The 19,387-nt window shown below is 49.7% G+C and overlaps 2 protein-coding genes across 4 annotated transcripts in view; one reads left to right on the forward strand and one right to left on the reverse strand.

The window, feature by feature from the left end:
• The window catches only part of LOC116503374 (major histocompatibility complex class I-related gene protein-like), a 556,717-nt gene that overhangs the window by 38,822 nt on the left and 498,508 nt on the right, over positions 1-19,387 (forward strand). The window lies entirely within an intron of this gene.
• LOC116503377 (BOLA class I histocompatibility antigen, alpha chain BL3-7-like) overlaps positions 1-19,387 on the reverse strand; it is a 118,448-nt gene that overhangs the window by 5,189 nt on the left and 93,872 nt on the right. Inside the window, exons 1-7 of one of the 2 annotated variants that reach the window (XM_032209755.1) lie at positions 11,514-11,651; positions 6,866-7,144; positions 3,682-3,957; positions 2,548-2,829; positions 1,764-1,856; positions 1,207-1,239; positions 471-503 (exon numbers count right to left, since the gene is read on the reverse strand). In XM_032209755.1, the coding sequence (XP_032065646.1) occupies positions 471-503; positions 1,207-1,239; positions 1,764-1,856; positions 2,548-2,829; positions 3,682-3,957; positions 6,866-7,144; positions 11,514-11,583 (1,066 nt within the window). In that variant the 5' untranslated portion in view covers positions 11,584-11,651. Of the gene's footprint in view, positions 1-470; positions 504-1,206; positions 1,240-1,763; positions 1,857-2,547; positions 2,830-3,681; positions 3,958-6,865; positions 7,145-11,513; positions 11,652-19,387 lie in introns of those variants that run through there. The other variant, XM_032209754.1, reaches the window with a different exon arrangement.

A 19,387-nucleotide genomic window follows, 5' to 3' on the forward strand; every position in this document is an offset into this window, starting at 1 on the left:
AGAATTGTAGGGTGGGAGCCCCCTGAGTGCCAGAAGAGATTCTCCGATGACCCCTGTAGCCCCACCAATCCTGCCTGGGGTCTCAGCTGGGATCCCGAACCCTGAACCCATCTGGGCACATCTCTGAGAATGGAACAACCCCCCCCCCCATCCAGAGTCAGCCAGGTCTCAGCTATGCCACCAGAGGAGTCTCTAACCACTGGGGATGATGGCCTCACTGGTGCTTTCCCCATTTCCTCTCAAAGAATGGAGGACTCTTTCCTCCAAAGGGGGCCAAGGCTCCACCATGCAGACTCTGGGCTGCCTCCCCTGCCTGAATCCAACAGGGAGAGTTTCCCTTCTCCTCTGCAGAATGAATGGGGAGGGGGCTTTTAAAAGTGGGGGCCTCTCCCTCTTTTCATCCCCTCATCCCCCCAAAGTCTTGCAAAGGGAGAGAATGGCTCATGCAGCAGCTGCTCCCTCCAACTTACCCTGGTCTGAACTGCTGGATCCTCTGTCACTTGCTGGAAAAGAAAGAAAAAGGGGATGAGGGAGGATGTCTGTCTGTCTCTCTCTCTCTCCCTTCCTCCTTATAGGAAGCTCAGCTCTTTCTGACTCCAGCTGGCTCCTCCCTTTCTCTCTCCCACACAATAAAAAATGCAGAAATAACATGGAGAGAGTTTGGATCAAACTGCTTTGCTTAAAAGGCATAGGAAAGAATTATTAAAATTTATTATTTCTATCATACAAAGCCAGAAGGCAGAGCTGGCCTAAAAAGATACAGATGGGTTTAAAGTTTATTTTTTTAACCAGTTGTGAGCCTTTGGGACAGGAGACCAAGAGGAGATCCAGCTGGCATCCCCCAAAGCTCCTTTTCCCTCAAAATGCCCCCTTTTCATCCCTAATTTTATGGAGCTTCTGACTCTCACTTGGCCAAGCCTTTCCTTTCTGCCTACTTGGGGAACAGAGCATGTCCTCAGTCAGAGGGACCTTCCACCACCTGAGTCTTCTCATCTTCTTAAAGGTTCCTTCTCCCAGATGTTTCTCCTAGAGGTCTCCACTTCTACTAATAGCCTGGCTGTAATGAAAAGGGGGCCCATCTTCCCCAGCCTGGTTCTTAGCATGAAGAGGAAAACACATACATACACACGTCCCTCTCAAATAATGTGGTGTCCCTGGTCCCTGCTCTAAGTTGGAGATTAGATGGAAAGAGGACAATTTACTCACTTGGTGCTGCTTTGTAGTCATCTTGACGTTTTTCTGCAAGGATAAAAATCAGTGAAAGTTCAAAAGGATCCACCAGAGATCATCCAAACTCTCCCTCTGTAGGAGCAAGAACTCCAGATGCTTCACTGGCACTTGGTCCCATCAACCAAGACAGAAAGATCTTCAGAATACAAATGTATCTCCTGATTTGCCCCAAGAGAGACCTGCTGCCTCCGAGATGGATGGAGGGGAATTGGGGGAAGCAGAAGGAGCAGCTGGGAGGGGAGGAAGGTTTCCATGGAAATCCTTCTCTGCTGCTCTCTGACCAAAGCCTTTGAAAGGGACAAAGGAACTGAGATGCCTCTTCCCAACTCAGAAGGAGACAGGACTGCCCGAATCTCAGACTCAGCTGAATAGAAACTGGAGTCCAAGTGAGAGGCTGAGATCTCAGATGCTCCCCAAGAGGGCTGGGAAAACAGGACAGAAAGAAGCCCAGAAGAAGCTCCCCAAAGGGAGAGACTTGGGGGGAATCTCTCCATCTTCCTTCCATCACCCCCCTCCCCAAAAAAGATACTTACTGAAGAATACCAGGATCCCAATACACGCCAGGACAAGGGCAGCCACAACGCAGCCGATGATGAGCCCCAGGTTGGATTTTGAACTGGTTGGTTCTGAATGGGGAGAAAGAGGAGATCATGGAAGGAGAAGCCCAAACAATCTTCCCAACCAGGGAAGAGACCTAAAGAAGTGAAAGCTGGAAATGCCCCAAATTCAAAACTCCATGGGCTCATTTTTGGGTCCTTCTCAAAGTAACATGAAGGCGCCTTGCTATCCGTTGTTAGAGGACGTGTCCTCAGGATGCTGCCTTCTTCTCACACCAGCCCAGCATGAAGGCAACTGAATTCCTCTTTGGCCTTTCCACTCAAAAACAGCCCTTTGCCACCTTCTGACTCATAGCAGCTTCCAAAACAAAAACTTCTCCAACACAATAAAACAAACATTTGTTAAACAAAAACATTTTTGTTCTTTTTATAGGCTGCCCCAATAAGTCATGACTCTGAGCGGAATTGGCAGCTCTGCATGCTTTTTACTTCAGTTTCAGTGTTTGCATTTTATTATTTGAAGTAAAATAGGGAATTTCATCAGGATCAGCCAAGTATTGGGATGGGATTCTGTCCTTTCCATCACCCAAAGTCAGTTCTACGGTCTGGTCCCTGCAGCTTCTCCAGCCTCAAACACTGGAAGGATCAATGGATGAAAGCTCAGCTATGCTCACATCTGGACACATCTGGGTCAGATTTCTCTCCCACCACCCTCCAGCCTGCCAGAGAGCCAAGCCTTCCCCTCCTTGCAGCCTCTCACCCTTCAGCTCCAAGTCCAGAGGCTCCTGCAGGCCGTCGTGCTCCACGTGGCACCGATAGCGGCTCCTCTCTTTGGGGTCGATCCGGATGCTGAGCCAGTAGTGGTAGGTCCCATCCGCGTTGGGGGCCAGAAACCCATGGAAGGTCTCTTCCAGCCATACCTCCCCATCCCTCCTCCAGGAGGCATCGATCTCCTTGGGGTAGAAGCCATCCATGCGGCAGATGTGCGTCTCCATCCCATCCTCCACCTCCGTCCGGCTGCTCACCGTCACCTTTGGGGTCTCTGCAGAAACGGCACCCCCAGAATTAAATCTGAGCCCCTCCAGAGCCTGGAAGGTGGGTGGGAAACTTGGAGGGGCAGGAAAATCTCCCCCCACTTAGTTTTAAGCCAAAGATTCACATTCCACACTTGCAGCCTCTCCAAGAGTTTTAGGACAGTATCCAGATCTGGAAAAGGCTCAACCAGAAGAACTCCTGATTTTGAGTCCTTCCCAGGGACTCAGCCTGAAAAACCTCCGGAAGCAAATTGAGGCTCCAAGGAAATTCCTCTCTGGCTGCTTTGAACTCTGAGTGATCTTGGGCTGCTCCCTTCAGGGGAGGGAAAGTGGAGATGGTCTTTTAAGGTTCCTTTCAAGACAACAACTACACAGAAGATTCTCCCTACTTTTTGCCTCCTCTTCTGCTCCCCTGAATCTGAGGCTGCTCCAGGCCTCTTTCCAAGGGACACAGCCCCAATTTTAAGAGGAAGAGAGATCAAAGGGAATCTCACAGGGATCAATTGGGAAAAGAGATTTTGTCTCTGAAAGTGGGGGGGGGGCAGCAGTGAGAGGTTGATGCCAATGGAAGAGAGAGAGGGTCCTCCCCAGGCAGGAGGGGCTGTGGGCAATCATCAGTGGGGGGGGATTCTCCCATTGATCCTAATCTCATCCAGCTGATCCTGGATGGATGAAGGATCCCAGGTTGGAGGGGTAGACCTAGGGGAGAGGGGGGGTCTACATGCAAGAGGGACTGGAAGAGGAGGAGGGGGATTCCCACCAGAGCAAACAGGCTAAAGACCAGGGACCCAAAGGGGCTGAATTTGTACAAGAGATCCAGTCATAAAGGAGGAAAGTTCAGCCTGGATCCAGATGCTCACCTGTCCTCTGCAGCGTCTCCTTCCCATAGGACAGGTACTTCTCCAGCCACTCAATGCAGATTTCCTCCAGGTAGGCCTTATGTCCCTGATTCAATCCTGGAATTGCGTCCAATTTCCTCTTGCTGATCTGGGCCTGGGGGTCGGGAGCCACCCAGGTGGGGGTCTCCTTGTCGAAGGCAATGAAGTCCTTCCCTTCGTAGCCATACTGATAAAATCCTCCTTTGCTCCCGTCTCCTCGGTGCTCACAGCCATACATCAGCTGCAATGTGTGAAGGTCTGAAAGACAGACAGGAGGATGGTTTGGGGAGTCCTGAAGATATACAGAGACCCCCTCCCTGCAGTGACCTTGACACAGGCACTGACACCCCCATTTCCTCCCAAGCATCCAAGGGAAAAAAGTCCCCATCAGTAATTGCCCTTTTCCCTTCCCTCGACCAGCATCCCTGCATTTCCCCCCAGGATGGAGCCCCTGAATCTTCCCAGGAAAAGGAAATCTGGAAAAGCCATCAGAGGATCCCAAGGGAGATGTCGCAAAGAAACGGAAGGACGGAGACCCTTCCATCTTTCCTTCTGCCATTCCTCCGCAGGGGAGACTCTTGGGGAGGGAGAGGAAGGGATCCCAGAGAGGGAACAGTTGCCTGAACCTGCAGCTGCAAAAAGGGAATGAGAATCTTGAGCCTCAAAGAGGATCTGGTCGATCTGGAAAAAGCTTGCAGGGATCCCTGTGAACAAAAACCATGCTCTGTGTTAACAAATAGCACCAAGTCACAAGGGCTGGTTCCCACTTTGTGCTAACCAGAAACAAACCATGGTTTAACGTAATTTGGGAATGAAGCCTCGAAGGGCCCCAAAGGAATATTTCCCTCAGCAACAGCAGCAAGTGGCCCAGTCTGATCTGGAGACCCAAAGGGTTATTGACCTTTGAAATGAAGTTTGAAGCTTACAGGCTCTGGAAGGCCCTGGAGAAGTTATTTCAACTTCAAGTGAAGAGATTCTTGGATTTAAAAGGAAACCAAAAGGAAATCCTGAATTGTTTCTACTCCTGTGTGGGCTTGAGAGGGAGGAAGGACGCCAGGAACCCTCGAATCTAAGGGAAAACCACCTGGAAGTAGAGTTGAACTAAACTGACCAGTCCTCTCCTTTCCTCTCCACACCCAGGAATGACAGGTGAGGGGATCCTTTCTCTGCATCTTCTGCTCAGCCAGAGAACTTCCCTTTGGAGGAAGAGGAAGATCCTTGGGAGATCCAGTCTGATCCTTCCCTCGAGAGGAGATTCCCTGATCTCCCCATGGAAAAAATAGTTCTGGATTTCTGTCCAAGAAGAATCTCCTGCCATTCACAGGAAAGCACTAAATATTTGGCTGCAGTTTTCAACTTCTGAGAACAAATTCTGTCATTTCAGAAGCATCCAAAGCTAAGACAGAAATTGTCTTCTTTCCCTTGAAGATGAAATGTGTTCTTCTCTCAGGTTTGGCACAGAATTGAATATTTGTGCAGCAAAAAGAAAGCACAGGGATCACATTGAAAAGGCAAGTTTCGTTGTTGGTGTTTAGTGTAAGAACACTATTAATGCATCTCTACAGGTCTACGCATGAAACAATTCTGGCCCATCTCTGAGCCTGGATGTTCAGGGGGTTTCCTGACATCTGAAAAATAGTTCAAGGGATCCTCCAGGGTCAAAAGCTTAAGAAAGGAGGCTTTAGAGAGGCTAAAATATATTTATGTTTATAACTGCTGTGAAGTTATAAACTTTCCTCTCTCTCCTTTCCTTATGTTACTTTCTATTAGTTTTTATCTTTTTGTTGAAAAGTTTTAGTAAAAATCAGATAGGAAATTTAAAAGGCCGACAGGACGTCAGGGATCATTAAAACAGTATTGAAAACACAGGAGAGGCAAATGTCACACAGCCTCTCCATGAATCAAGGCAGAGCAACCACATCTGGAGTATTGGGAGCAGTTGTGGTCCAAAGGCCTCCGAAAGGAGAGGAGGGAGCCGGGGAAGGTCCAGAGGAGGCGACCCAGGCAATGGGGGGGGGAGCAGCCTCCCTTGGAGGGAAGGTTGGGACCTTGGGGGCTCTTTAGCCTGGAAAGGAGGCTCCCCTCCCCTCCGGCCGCTCTCCTTCCCTCTTCCTCCACCAGGGGGAGCCCTCTGGGCCCAGCTCTGATCCCCTGGGAGGCCAGCAGGGGGCCTGGAGGGATCTGGGGGGATCCTGGGGGATCAGGGGCAGGACTGGCAGAGCTCTTGGGAGGAAAGGAGGGGAAATGGGGGATGTTTGTGGAGAAGGTTTTCCTCAGCCAAAAGGAGCCTTTTTCCTTCCCTCCCTTTTCCTAAATGAGTCTCCTTGGAGGCGAATCTTCTCCCCCCAAAGGTGGGAGAAGAAGGGGGGGCTGTGCTGAAGAAAGAGGCCCCCCCCATCCAGGGCAGCCCCTCCAAGAGGGCAGGGCAGGAGTTCGGCCTGAGGGACCAAGGAGGGGAAGCCAGGAAGGCTCTGAGGGACTCAGGAAGGGCCCCAAATGGAGGCTTCTTCCTCTCCTCTCTTTCCCCCTCAAGACCATCGGGAGGATCCTGGACCTCTGATCCCCCCTCCAAGAGCCCCCACCCCATTTGGGCCTCCCGGCCTCTCCTTCCAACTGGAGGATGAGGAGAAGCTCCTGGCGTTTGGCCCCCCTCATTGCCCCCAAAAAGGGGGAGAAGGAAAGGGATCTAGTCTCCCCAGGTGGATCTGCACCAGATCCCTCATTTCTCTGGGGTGGAAACAGAGAGAAGGAGGAGGATCTGCTTCCCCCAGGATCTCCTTAGGATCCACCTGCCCTTTTTTCAGGGAGGGGAGGGGCCTGTGATCCCCTTCCTCCCCCACAGCAGGAGATCCACCCAGGACCCTCCAACTGTCATGGGGGGAGGGGAGATTTCGGCCTCTTTTTACCTCAGTTTATATCAACATCCAGAAAGAGAGTTGGAGAAATTTAAACACGATTCCATTAACTGCAATTGGCAGAAATCGTCAGGAATGGAGACAAGGACAATCTTATATTGATTAAGGAAAAGAATAAATATATATTAAAAAAGGCTTTTCAAAAGGTGTGGAAGGAGCCTTTTCCTTTGAAGGGACCCCCCTTTCTCTCCCCCCCCTGGTTCCTGGGAGGGGATTATGGGGCCGGAGGAGCCGCCAGACCCATCACTCACCTTCGCTCTGATTGTAGCGACTCCTCAGAGTCTCCAGGTTTCCTCTGAACGCCTCCTCAACGCCACGTTGATTCTGTGTCCCTCTGTCCCAGTACTGGGGGTTGTCCTTCCCCAAGTTCTCCATCCAGGAGACTCGAGGCTGCGCCCTCCGGCTGTGGCTGTCGTAGTGAACGAAGAGCTGATCGTCCACGTACCCCACAGAGACAAAGTGGGGCTGCTGCCCCTGACTGGGGTCCGAGATGGAGCTGTAGAAATACTTCAGGGAGTGGGAGGAGGCGCCTGGAAGGGAGCCAGAAAAGAAGAGTTAGGGGGCTTCAGTCAAGGACCCGGATCCCATGGAGGCTCCCATCTGAGGCTCTGCGGAGGAAGAAGGGAGAAGAGGAAGAGAGCTGGGGGAGGAGGAGGAAGGGGGGAAAGGAAGGGGAGATGGAGGGAGAGGAGGCAGGAGGGGGAATGAGGGAGCGACTGAGAGGGAAAGAAGAAGCTTCTGGGGGGCCTGAAGGGTTGGAGGGCAGAGAAGGTGGGGGTGAGAGAGGAGGGGAAGGTCGGATCCTCCAAACTTCACCTGCCCCAATTGTGTCCTCCGCCCTTCCAGCAAGGCCTCCCTCAAACCCCCTTCTGGATTGCTCAGTCTCTGCCCCAAGGAGGCTGCAGTGGCCCCGCAGGTAAAAGAGGGGATTCCACCCCCAGAAGCTCAAAGGCAGCAGGAAACCCCACCTGGTCACCCCAACTTTCCATTGACATCACTGGGGGCCAAAGTGGCTGGTTAAAAGCTGCAGATGTTATAAAATGGGGGAGGGGGAATCTGGGTGAGACCAGAGGCCAATGTGAACCCTCACCCTAACCTCAATATGGGGAGGCAAAGAGGGCAGAGAAGGGAGCAGCAATGAAGCCACGGAGCCTCCCAAATCTTCCTCTTGTCCTTCTCCCACCGCCCTGGACAATCCCCCCTCCCCTCCCAGAGTTCAGCCGTCTGAGCAGGAATCGGCCTTGAACCCAGGACTCCAAGGGGCTCCCCCTCCTTCCACAGGGAATCCCACTGGGATTATCCCAAGATTTCTCCATCTCAGCAACCCAGTTAGGGCCCCAGAACCATCATTCCCGGAGGCTTTTCCTCTGGATCTCCCCCTTCACTTTCCCCAGAAGCTGCTCTGACCCTCGTCCTCCTCTGGGGCTCATCCTGCACTTTGCCAGCCCAAAGAAAGGCAGAAATGCCCCTCAGCCTCCTCGGGAGGGGATGGGGATCCTGCTCTCCAACCCTTCACAGGATCAGAGACTCTCAACGTAAAGGCCTCAATCAGAGTTTCTCAGCCATTTGGACTTCAATTCCCAGAATTCCCCTCATTCCCAGAAATCCATGGGCCTCTCCCCCCTGCCCCCACCCCCCCTGTCCCCACTGAACCATGGGGGGTGGGGGGCTCAGCTGGGAAGAGACTCTAAGGCTGCCCAGAGAAGAGAAAAACATCAACTTCTAACCATGTTACAGGAATAAAAAGAAAATAAAATGAATAAACTGCAGCTGGGAAATCTGTTAAACTGGAAAATCCCCAAGGCCCCTTTTTGGTCTCCATTCTGAAAGCTCTTGAGAGGAGAAATTCTTTCACCAAAGATTTGAAAGATCATTTTCAGGATCCTTCATGGGACTCATTTGGGCAGAACCTGGGTCTCCATGGAAAAGGGCAGGACCTCCAAAGCCCAGAGAAATAAACACACAGAGTCCTCGGCTTATGACCATCATTGAGCCCACATCTTTTGTTGCTAAGTGAGACAATTTTAAAGTGAGTTTTGCTCCATTTTACAAATTTTCTTGCCACAGTTGTTAAATGAATCATTGCAGTTGTTAAATTAATAACCTGGTTGTTAAGTGAATCTGGCTTCTCCATTAACTTTGTCAGAACGTTGCAAAAGGGAGTCACGTGATATGGGGAGACTGCAACCATCATAAATATGAATCAGTTGCCAAGCATCCAAATCTCAGTCATGTGACGATGAGGACGCTAAAATGGTCATAAGTGTGAAAAATTGTCATTCTGTCACTATTTTCAATGACATTGCAACTTTGAACAGTCACTAAATGAACTGTTTTAAGTAGAGGACTCCCTGTAGTCCCACTGCCCATTCCCTCCAGTATGGCCTCCCAGTCCTTCCCAGTCCAAGGCAAAGGCCTGGGCCTCCCCCTTCCTGCTCCTCCCCACAATCCCGGAGGCTTCTCAGAGCTTTTGGGGAAAAGGAGCCCCAGATCCACTTCCTGCTCTGGGGAGATTTCAGGATCCAAAGGGATCGGAGCTTTTCTCCAGCAGAAGGAGGGGGGATCGGGCTCTCCGTGATCCAGAACCCTTGTTTCTTTCCCTTGTGGGGCTGAGCAGTGAGGAAGCCTGAAGTCTGCCTGAGAGGAGAAACGTCTGAATGGAACTGAATGGGTTGGACATCCTCACAGTCAAGAAATCCCTTCATGTCAGTTTGGGCCTGTCTGTCTCCAAGCAAGCCCTTCATTTCATGCTCCCCATCCAGAGGTTCTTCTCTTCTTCTGCCTCCAACCAGCCTCTTTAATCCTTGAGATCCTGACAGATTTTCTTTCTGTCTTTTGAAAAGCTCCTCCATTCATAGGGTAGTTTCTCAGAGCAAACAGCCAGAAACGCCTCCCCCCAAGGCCCCTTCCTGATTCCTCAGGAATAATAAGGACATTTTAAATATTTTGGATTCTGCAAACTGACCCATGCTGAGAGCTCCTGAAATGGAAGGAGGAGGATTTTGGGTGGAAACATCCCTGCCTGTCCTAGAGAAAAGCTCTGGGGATTTTGGGGTTTAGGACGGAGGAGAAAGTGAACATAATAAAGGCGGATCTTTAGAAACCTTATTCAAAGGAGTCTTTCTCTCTCTTCTCCTGCTGCATCCACAGGGCAGCCTTATCTCAAAGGTTCAGTGTCGACGTTGGCCAAAACACCAAACAGATTCCAGAAACAAGCCGGGTCCCCCCAGCACCAGAAGCCGCCAAGAGCCACCAACCCCCCCTCAAAAGCTCGGGAGATCTCGGAAGACGAAGGGGGGAGCGAAGGGAGCAGCAATGATGCCATTTGGTCCACCTGGATCTTCCTCCTGCCCCCCTCACCCCGCTGGGAAATCCCCCCTCCCGTCCCAGAGCTCAGTCATCCGAACAGGAATTGGCTTTGAACCCAGGGCTCAGTGGGGCTCCCCCTCATCCCTTGAGCCAAGGTGGCCCAGTGGTTAGAATGCAGCATTGCAGGCTAATTCCGCCCACAGAGTTCGATCCTGACTGGCTCAAAATCGATTCAGGCTTCCGTCCTTCCAAGGTCAGTAAAATGAGGACCCAGATTGTTGGGGACAAGATGCTGACTCTGTCAACCGCTTAGAGAGGGCTGTAAAAGCACCGTGAAGCGGTATACAGGTGGTCCTCTTTTTACAACAGTTCATTTAGTGACCATTTGAAGTTACAAGGGCCCTGGAAAAAGTAATTTATGACCATTTTTCACACTTACAACCATTGTAGCATTCCTCCATTGTCACATGATCAGAATTCAGACACTTGAGACAAATGGTTCATATTTATGACGGTTGCAGTCATGTGTGGCCATGTTTTGCAACCTTCTGATGAGCAAAAACAATGGGGAAGCCAGATTCACTTCCAAACCTTGTTACTAATTTAATGACTGCAGTGATTCACTGTGGCAAGAATGGTCATAAGATGGGTCAAATTCACGTAATAAATGTCTCCTTTAGCAACATAAATTCTGGGTCAATTGTGACTTCAACTCCCAGAATTCCCCTCATCCCAGAAGCCCCTGGGGCCTCCCCTCCCTGGCCCCACCCCCTGCCCCCACTGAGGCTTCTTGGGGGTTCCTGCTGAGACCAATCATGTTGGGGGGGCTCAGCTGGGATCCTCTCCCTAAATTCAGCCTCTGTGAGGAGGGTCCTGTCACCATTAAACCCTCTGGGGAATCCAAGATAAACATACAGAAGGATTTCAGTTTCTGACATGCAAAGTCCTGATCGAGGAACATCAAAGGTTTTTTAGCAGGAAAAAAAGGGAAAACCACGAAGGAGGAATCTTTAGGAAGATGATTTAAGAAGCGCTTCTCTCCAGACTCTCATCCTGCTGCATTCACAGGACCATCTGAGCCCGGATCGCTCCACTGCAGCAGCCTCTGCCAAGACACGGAACCGATTCCAGAAACCAGCCGGGTCCTCCCAGCACCAGAAGCCCCCAAGAGCCACGAATCCCAGCTAAAGGCAGGGAAGAGGACCCAGGCGGAGGGGTTGGGCGAAGGCAGCCAGGAGGTTTGTGAACTGACCTGATCACCTGCAAACGCCGCTTTCCCACAATCTCCGCTTTGGGGGAGGGAAAGGACTGAGCTTGGGGGCGCCCAGATAGACTTGACTGAGATCTGGAGGGGCCGCCCTTGTCCTGCTCCCAGAGGGGCTCTCCTGGGGAAGTGGGGGGGGGGGGGAGGCAGCAGAGTCCCATCCAGGCTTTGGGACCTAATCTCCAAATGGCCAAAGTGGGGAGGGGGAGCGGACTAGAAAGAGGACCGAAGCAGGACTCTATTTCTGGGAATAAACTCTTCGGGGGAAGAGAGAGAAAAAGTCCCTGGAAGAAAAAGGGGCTGAAAAAGGCCCCAAAGAGACTCACCAACGGAACTCTCCCATTGGGCGATCGCCAGCAGCACCAGGAGCCAGAGGGGCGCAAAGCTCACGGCCATCTTACCCGCGATCCTCAACCAGCCTCCCTGCTCTCGAAGTTGCAGGGAAATGGAGACTCACTCCGACGATCAACAACGCAACAATCCAGAGGAAGCCGGCGATTGGCCAAGCTCAACCAATTGAAAAAATGTACCCTCAAGTCGTCATTGTTGCTAGGCAGACGTCCAGGCGCAACCGGCCAGAGAGGAGGGAAAGGAAAAGCGAAAGTTCCACCAGGAAATCCCCTTCCAGGCATTCCGCCTCTTGGGGGGAGGGGCGGAACTGGGGGGAGGGGAAAAGCGGGAGCCTTTTCTGGGCCTGGGGGGAGGGGAGACCCCGCACAGCCCCTCGCAGTGGGAGATCAGGTGGAGACGCCAAAAAAGACAGCGAAGTCTTGGGCTGCATCAACAGAGGGAGAAGATCAAGAGAAGCCGAGAAATGATCCTTCCGGTTTATCCTGCAGAAGTGAGGCCACCCTTGGAGTGTTGGCTCCACTTCTGGTCTCCAGGATTCAAAAGAGATGCTGAGACCCTGGAAAGAGAGCAGAGAGGAGCAACAAAGACGCTGAAGGAAGGTTGAAGGGCATGGAGGACCATGGAGAGAGCTCGGTATGCCAGGCCGACAGAAGAGAAGAAATGCGGGGAGGGGGGTTGTGTGTGTCAGGATAACTGACTTCCAGCACTTGAGGGTTTGTCCCGGAGAAGAAGGGATTCAGCTCTTCCCCAAAGCCCCAGGCAGCAGGACATGGAAGCCACTGGTGGAAGCTTGTTAAAGAGAGATCCAACCTAGAAGTAAGGAGAAATTTTCTAACCATGAGAACAATTTACTCAGTGGAATAACTTCCTTCACTGGAAGTTTCCAAAAACAGACTGGAGAACTGTCAGAGTGGGATTGTATTAGGTCTCCTGCCTGGATCGGAGGGGTGGACTAGGAGACCTCTGAGGTCCTTTCCAGTCCTATGATTCTGTGTTTTACCTCAGATGCCCCAAATGATCTTCGCTCTGGATAAAAATGCACAAAGGCTTTTTTGTGGCATCTTCAGGGCGAAGATATTTCTCTCTAGGGGAAAATGCCAGAGGTATCAAATATAATATATGAATTCCCTGTTTCCTTTTCTTCTCTGGGGAAGCCATGAATCTTTAGGAAGCTCCAAACTCTTCTCTTTTCCCACAATAAACTAAGATGGCTGCTCTCTCCTTTGGCGGCTCTTCTGGAGGCTCCTTGGACTAAAATAATAAATCTCTCTTCCGATTACAGTTATTATGATTCCCAAATTCAGCTGATTTTACATTTCCTATCATGAACAAAGTATGAGAAACATCCAATGGTCTTTTCAGGGCTTGAATCATCTTTCTTCTGTAGTCACCTTTCCACAGAGCATGTACAGAGTGGAAATTAGGTCCTGTCTGTGGGAATGAGGAGGGGATAGCTTGATAGCTCAAAATGTAAAATATAGAACATAATATTTGTTCTATATATATAATGAATATAAATCTTTAAAATGTGTCAGATCCAGAAAGTCTCAGCAAGGCAGCCCTAAGAATTGCCAGAAACACGAATGAGCTGGAGATTGGCGCCCCCTGCTGGCCTTCAGCTTTGCTGTTTCTCCTCTCAATTAGCAAAGAGGGGAGGGAGGAAAAAACATCCCATCAGAAGAAAAGGTCTCAAATACTGTTTTAAGCACCAAGCCAGCCAGAAATTAACCAAATCATGTAGAAACAAGCCAGCGAAAGATGGAACTGATCCAATTAGCTGCTGGATTGTGTAAGCTCCCTTTCTCTTTGCTGGCTTCTTTGTGAGACAGACAAAGACAAACTACAGATTTGCGACAGGCGAGTCCTGACAATGATAGGATAGGAAGGTTTCACTCTCTTAAGTACAACAAATGTAATTTTGTGCTCAAAAGGACAAATGTAATTGAGCAGATGTAAACACTAATCCTGTGAAAGAATTCACGTACATTTCTTGTAAATAACAAACTTTCTGTGTGAATATCTGAGCCGTATTTTACACAACATGCTAGATTTCGACCTCTGTCCCAAAGGGGAGGCTCTCTATTTCTGCAGGAATAAACAGCTGAAAGTTTCCTCCCTCCTTCCAGCCTGACTTCTTGGCTGCCCTTGCAGGGAAAGCAGAACCCAACGGAGGCTCTGGCTGACCGAGGGACCTTCTGCCTCCCTTTCACCCGTCTGTATTTCTACCCCTGAAGAAGGCCGAGGCCATTAGGGGGACCTTCCGATTCCTGGTGAGTCCCTGGAAACTGGCCGTCTGCAGGATGAGCCTCCCCTTCAGGTCCTCCCTTTTCTCTCTGGGTTCACAGCAGACGTAAAACCTTTGTCTGTTTTAATCAACTGGTCGATTTATGGTGCAGCATCTCATGCAAATGGGATCCACACACAATATACACAAGTCCCAGAAGGTAAAATGCACCAAGGTTGCAGGTAACCCAATGTGAGGAGGTTATAGAAAGGTATCTCTTAGGTTCATGGCTGACTCAGTTGCGTCCGCTGTGTGAATCTGGACTTTGTGGGTCAGGAGAATCCCTGGGAAATGAGAGGCTGGTTCCTGAGCCAGGATTTTGGAAAGGAGCCAAACAGGAGACGGACTGAAGCCGCTCAGGACAGCCTTTGCCTATGGAAATCAGAGGAAGGGGAGGGAGCTGCCCTGCCCAAGCATTCTGGGGCCTCTTTCTCCAGGCACAGCCCTCCCCCACATGCCTCATCTGGGGAGGACGTTGGTTGACCCAGATATGCACCCCCTGCCTCTCCAGACTCCTTCCTTAGGGATGCCCAGAGTTTATTGATATATTTGTCAAATGTATATAACCCTCCCGGGTGGACTACTCAAGTGTACTCTACATGGGGCTGCCCTAGAAGGTACCACCTTTGAACCACCTTGGATGGAGTTGCCTTCATGGAAATACTGGGGCATTTTTCTCCTCTTGCCAGCTCTAAGGAAGCTGTTCCCTGTTGCCTTCTTTGGAGATGATTTTTGACTTCCCAATGTAATCTATGCTGTGGGGTCTCCTAGTGGCCTCCCATCCAGATATTAGCCAGCTTTGATGCGGCTTAACTTTTTTTGAGACCAACCAAGCTCAGCCAGATCCCTGCTGCAAATGTGGTTCTGATCTTGGCTTCATCGATTAATTAGATTAGATCAACCGAGTTGGAAGGGACCTTGTAGGTCATCTAGTCCAACCCCCCCCGCACAAGCAGGAGACCCTCCACCATTCCTGACAGATGTCAGTCCAATCTCTTTCTTGGATTTTCCCAGTGATGAAGCTCCCACAACTTCCAAAGGCAACTTCTGTTCCATGGGTTGATTATTCTCCCTGTCAAAACATTTCTCCTTATTTCCAGATTGAATTTCTCCATTTTAAGTTTCCATCCGTTTTTCCTTATCTGGCCTTCGGGTGCTTTGGAAAATAGCTTGACCCCCCCTCCTCTCTGTGGCAGCCCCTCAAATGTTGGAAGGCTGCTATCATGTCTCCCCTGGTCCTTCTCTTCCCTAGATTAGCCATGCCCAGTTCCTGCAACCGTTCATGGTATGTTTTAGCCTCCAGTCCCCTAATTAACTTTCTGGTTCTCCTCTGCACTCTTTTGAGAGTCTCAACATCTTTTTTACATTGGATGCAGTACTCTAGGTGTGGTCTTACTAAGGCTGCATAGAATGCCATTGGCACCTCACTTGATCTTGATTGAATCCCTCAGCCAAATTGTTTTGATCCCAGTACCACTTACTCCAGAGGTGGCATTCAGCAGGTTCTGACCAGTTCTGGACAAACGGTAGCGGAAATTTTGAGTAGTTCAGAGAACCAGTAAATACCACCTCTGACTGGCCCCACCTCCATCTATTCTCTGCCTCCCAAGTCCCAGCTGATCGTGAGGGAATGGGGATTTTGCAGTATCCTTTCCCTGCCACTCCCACCAAGCCTAAGGTGACCAGACGTCCCGATTTCAGCGGGACAGTCACGATTTCTAGCAATTTGTCCCGTGTCCTGGGGCGTTTTTAAAAACTCCCGATTTTCTGGCTTCATGTTGAAAGCCCAGTGGATTTGCTTAAAAAATCCTAACCGGGGCAAGACAAAAGACACCCTGTCTAATCCCTCTCTCTGTCTCAGTACTTTCATTGAAGATAAAACGTTAAAGCAACAAAACGGACCGCCCTGCCCTGCACCCCTTTTACCACATTTTATAAGAAAAGATGACCCAGTACCATAGAGCTGCAGGAAATACTTGGCTAGAGAAGTAAGGACTGTTTCCTCCTGGATTTCCCGGAGGGGAGGGGCACGGAGGTTGGAGATCGGCTCGTGTGGAAAAATTGGTGGCAAAGTTTCTTTGAAAAATATTTCCCTGGGACTAATTTCACCATTTTAATTTGCTCAGTTCTTTGTATTAACATCTATATCATTCTGGATTGACTTGGAGTGCTGACTTGTGCCTGCTGGTAAGTGAGCTGGGTTTTTTTCTTTTATTTTTTAATGTATTTTAAAATAATTTTATTTATTGTGCATAGGATTTTTTTAAATAGTTTTATTCTGTGTGGATTCTTTTTTTAAATTGTCTTAGACTATTTAAAAAAGATTCTATCCAAAATACAAAATACCAGCTGCAGTTATTCACTTAAGAACTGTGGCAAGAAAGGTGGTATAGTGACCAAAGTTACAATGGCATTGAAAAAAGTGACTGATGACCATTTTTCACACTTAGCGATCATTTTCACACTTAGCGACCATTGCAGCATCCTCATGGTCATGTGATCAAAATTTTGATGTTTGGCAACAGTTACAATTTATATTTGTAAATTGTAGTTATGTTGAAATAAAAAAATATTACAATTCTATTTTTGCGTTATATGAAAATTTTTGTTGCTCCGTATAAAATTTTTAATCAACCCCCTCCCCCCCAGTCAAAGGTGTCCCTCTTTACAATCTGAAAATCTGGTCACCTTAACCAAGCCACTCCCACCCAGCCACATCCACCACGCCCCACCACGCCCCACCCACCAAGCCACGCCCACAGAACCAGTAATAAAATATTTTTGAATCCCACTACTACTGACTTAATCCCAGGGGAGTTGCCTTTTCCCTTCTGGCTTGCCAGTAAAAGCCAGGAGAAGCCTAAAAAAAAGCTGCACCCGCCCAATGTTAGGATTTCAAGAAAAGTCTGAACAATCAGGGTCTTCTCTGGAGTCCTCCTGAAGGAAACAGGAGCCCTTGGTTTCTCCTTAGCTGCTTGCTTTGCAATCTGGCAGAAGCCTATAACCAGTTACAACTTGTGATCTGTCCCTGCCTTTCGCTTGAATACGAATCTTCAAAAAGAGGGGGAAAAGGTTTCTAAGGGAAGGTCTGTTCTTGGCTTCTGTCAGGGATCCTGTTGCTGATTTAAACTCAAAAGGAAAAGAGTTTCGAAATGGGGGAAGAGCATCCGTCAGAAGTAGAGGTAGTCCTCGACTTACGACTACCACTGAGCCCAAAATTTATGGGGCTGAGCGAGACAGTTGTTAAAGTGAAATTTGCATCATTTTAACGTCCTTTCTTGCCGCTGTTGTTAAGTGAATCACTGCAGTTGTTAAATTAGTAACACAGACGTTAAGGGAATCTGGTTTCCTCATCGACTTTGCTGGTCAGAAGGTCGCAAAAGGGGATCCCATGACCCCGGGACACTGCAACCGTCATAAATAGGAGTCAGTTGCCAAGCATCTGAGTTTTGATCACATGTCCCAATATTTCTGTTTGATATCATACCAAAAAAAATATACCGTGTTTCCCCGAAAATAAGAAAGGGTCTTCTTTATTGTTGACCCCCGACATAAACACCTGGCCTTATTTTCAGGGAGGTCTTCTTGTTTTTGAGGTACAGGAGGAGGAGAGCATGGTCACCTCATGGCCGCTGCTGTGTTGCACGTCGCTGGGCCTGCTGCTCTTTTTGCAGCGGCTGTTAGCGTGAGAGGGGGAGCGCGGTGGCTGGGGTTGTAGGAATGGCCATTAGGTAAGGGCGTGTGGGGTGCATGGGACATGTTTCCCTCCTCCTTTCCCCCCTCCAGCTTCGCCTCACCTTCTTTTGTTTGCGGGGCAACCAACCAGAGGAGGAAAGGGCGGGAACCGGCTGTGCATGCATTTAAATATTTTGGGGAAGGCTTCTTTTCAGGGGAGGGCTTATTTAAGTGCATGCGCTCAAAAGCCCGATTGGGCTTATTATCTGGGGAAGTCTTATTTTCGGGGAAACTACATGTGTTAACGGTGGCTAGAATTATATTTGCACAACATTGGAAGGGTGTGGAGATCCCCACAGAAGAGAAGAGAATAAATAAAACACTAGAATGTGCAGAAATGGATAAACTAATGCTTGAAATGAAAGAGAAGGAAGACACTAAAGATTTTGAAATATGGGATTCATTTTATCTATGGTTAAATAACAGAAATTGTTGCTCTTTCTACTTATAGCAAAAAGAAATCAAAATAAATAGGAGTCCCTTCCGAAGCTTCTGCAACGGTTGTAACCGTGAAAAATGGTCATGTCCTTTTTTTCAGTGTCGTTGTAACTTTGAACAGTCACTCAGTGAACTGTTGTAGCTCGAGGACTGCCTGTAATTTAACCTCAAACATTGGGATAGATCTGTCCGTGGGAAAATGTCTTTCCTTTTGCACCCGGGTCAAATCCAGTAGGTGCTCACACATGGAGCTGTGACTCAGTTTCCATTGGTGGAGCAGGAACCAATCCCCACTGCTGTTTCCCTTCTAGCTCCGCCTTTGCCAGCTGCCGTGGGGGGCTCTTCACGTTCACCATCTCCCGGATGGTCATCCGGACTCGCAACGTACTCTTCTCTTCTCTGCTGTGGCAAGACCTGGCCTTCTTCCAGGAGGTGAAAACAGGTGAGGTCCTAAACAGGAAGCTGCCATGGTGGCGCAGTGGTTAGAGTGCAGTACTGCAGGCTACTTCTACTGAGGTAGCATGTGTGCTAGACATTCCCAACTCTAGGGGGCGGTGCCCATCTCCCTTTCAAAGTCGAAGAGCCAGCACTGTCCAAAGACGTCTCCGTGGTCATGTGGCTGGCATGACTAAATGCAGGAGGTGCACAGAACACTGTTACCTTCCCATCAAAGGTGGTTCCTATTTTTCTACTTGCATTTTTTGAACATGCTTTTGAACTGCTAGGTTGGCAGAAGCTGGGACAGGTAATGGGAGCTCCCTCCGTTACGCGGCACTAGGGATTTGAACCACCGAACTGCCGACCTTTCTGATCGACATGCTCAGCGTCTTAGCCACTGAGCAAAGAGCATCCTCTTTGCTGTCATTGGATACCGTGTTAAGAACTTGGCCCTCTCCTTCCTGGGGGGACTGTTCTCCAGAATCGCCCTTCCTGTGTGTGGCATTTGTGGAACAACATCTCTTTGTCCACAGGGGCGCTGGCCTCCCGCCTTTCCAAAGAGACAACTATGATGAGCCGCTCAGTGCCGCTTCCTGAGCACCCTGATCAAGGCCATTGGGCTCTACATGTTCATGATCGGCCTGTCCTGGCGCCTGACGCTGCTGATGCTGATCGAGACCCCACTCATGATGGCCGCCCAGAAGGTCTATGATGGCCGTCGTCAGGTAGGGATCATGGAGGCAGAGGGTGGCCTAGAGGGAATGGCGGACACTTCCGGGTTTCTGGGGCCAATTGCAGGCAGGGAAGGAGCCCCAACTTGGGTGAGGGAGGGAATGGGCCAGTTCAGGGAAAGGAAAAAGAAGCCAGAGGGCGGAAGACAAAAGAGACTTCAAGGGAGCTGAGCAGCACCAGAAGACGGTGGCATCTCCAGGGGGCCAGAAAAGGCAAGATGGC

Source organism: Thamnophis elegans, chromosome 2, assembly GCF_009769535.1.
Source record: "Thamnophis elegans isolate rThaEle1 chromosome 2, rThaEle1.pri, whole genome shotgun sequence".
NCBI lineage: Eukaryota > Metazoa > Chordata > Lepidosauria > Squamata > Colubridae > Thamnophis > Thamnophis elegans.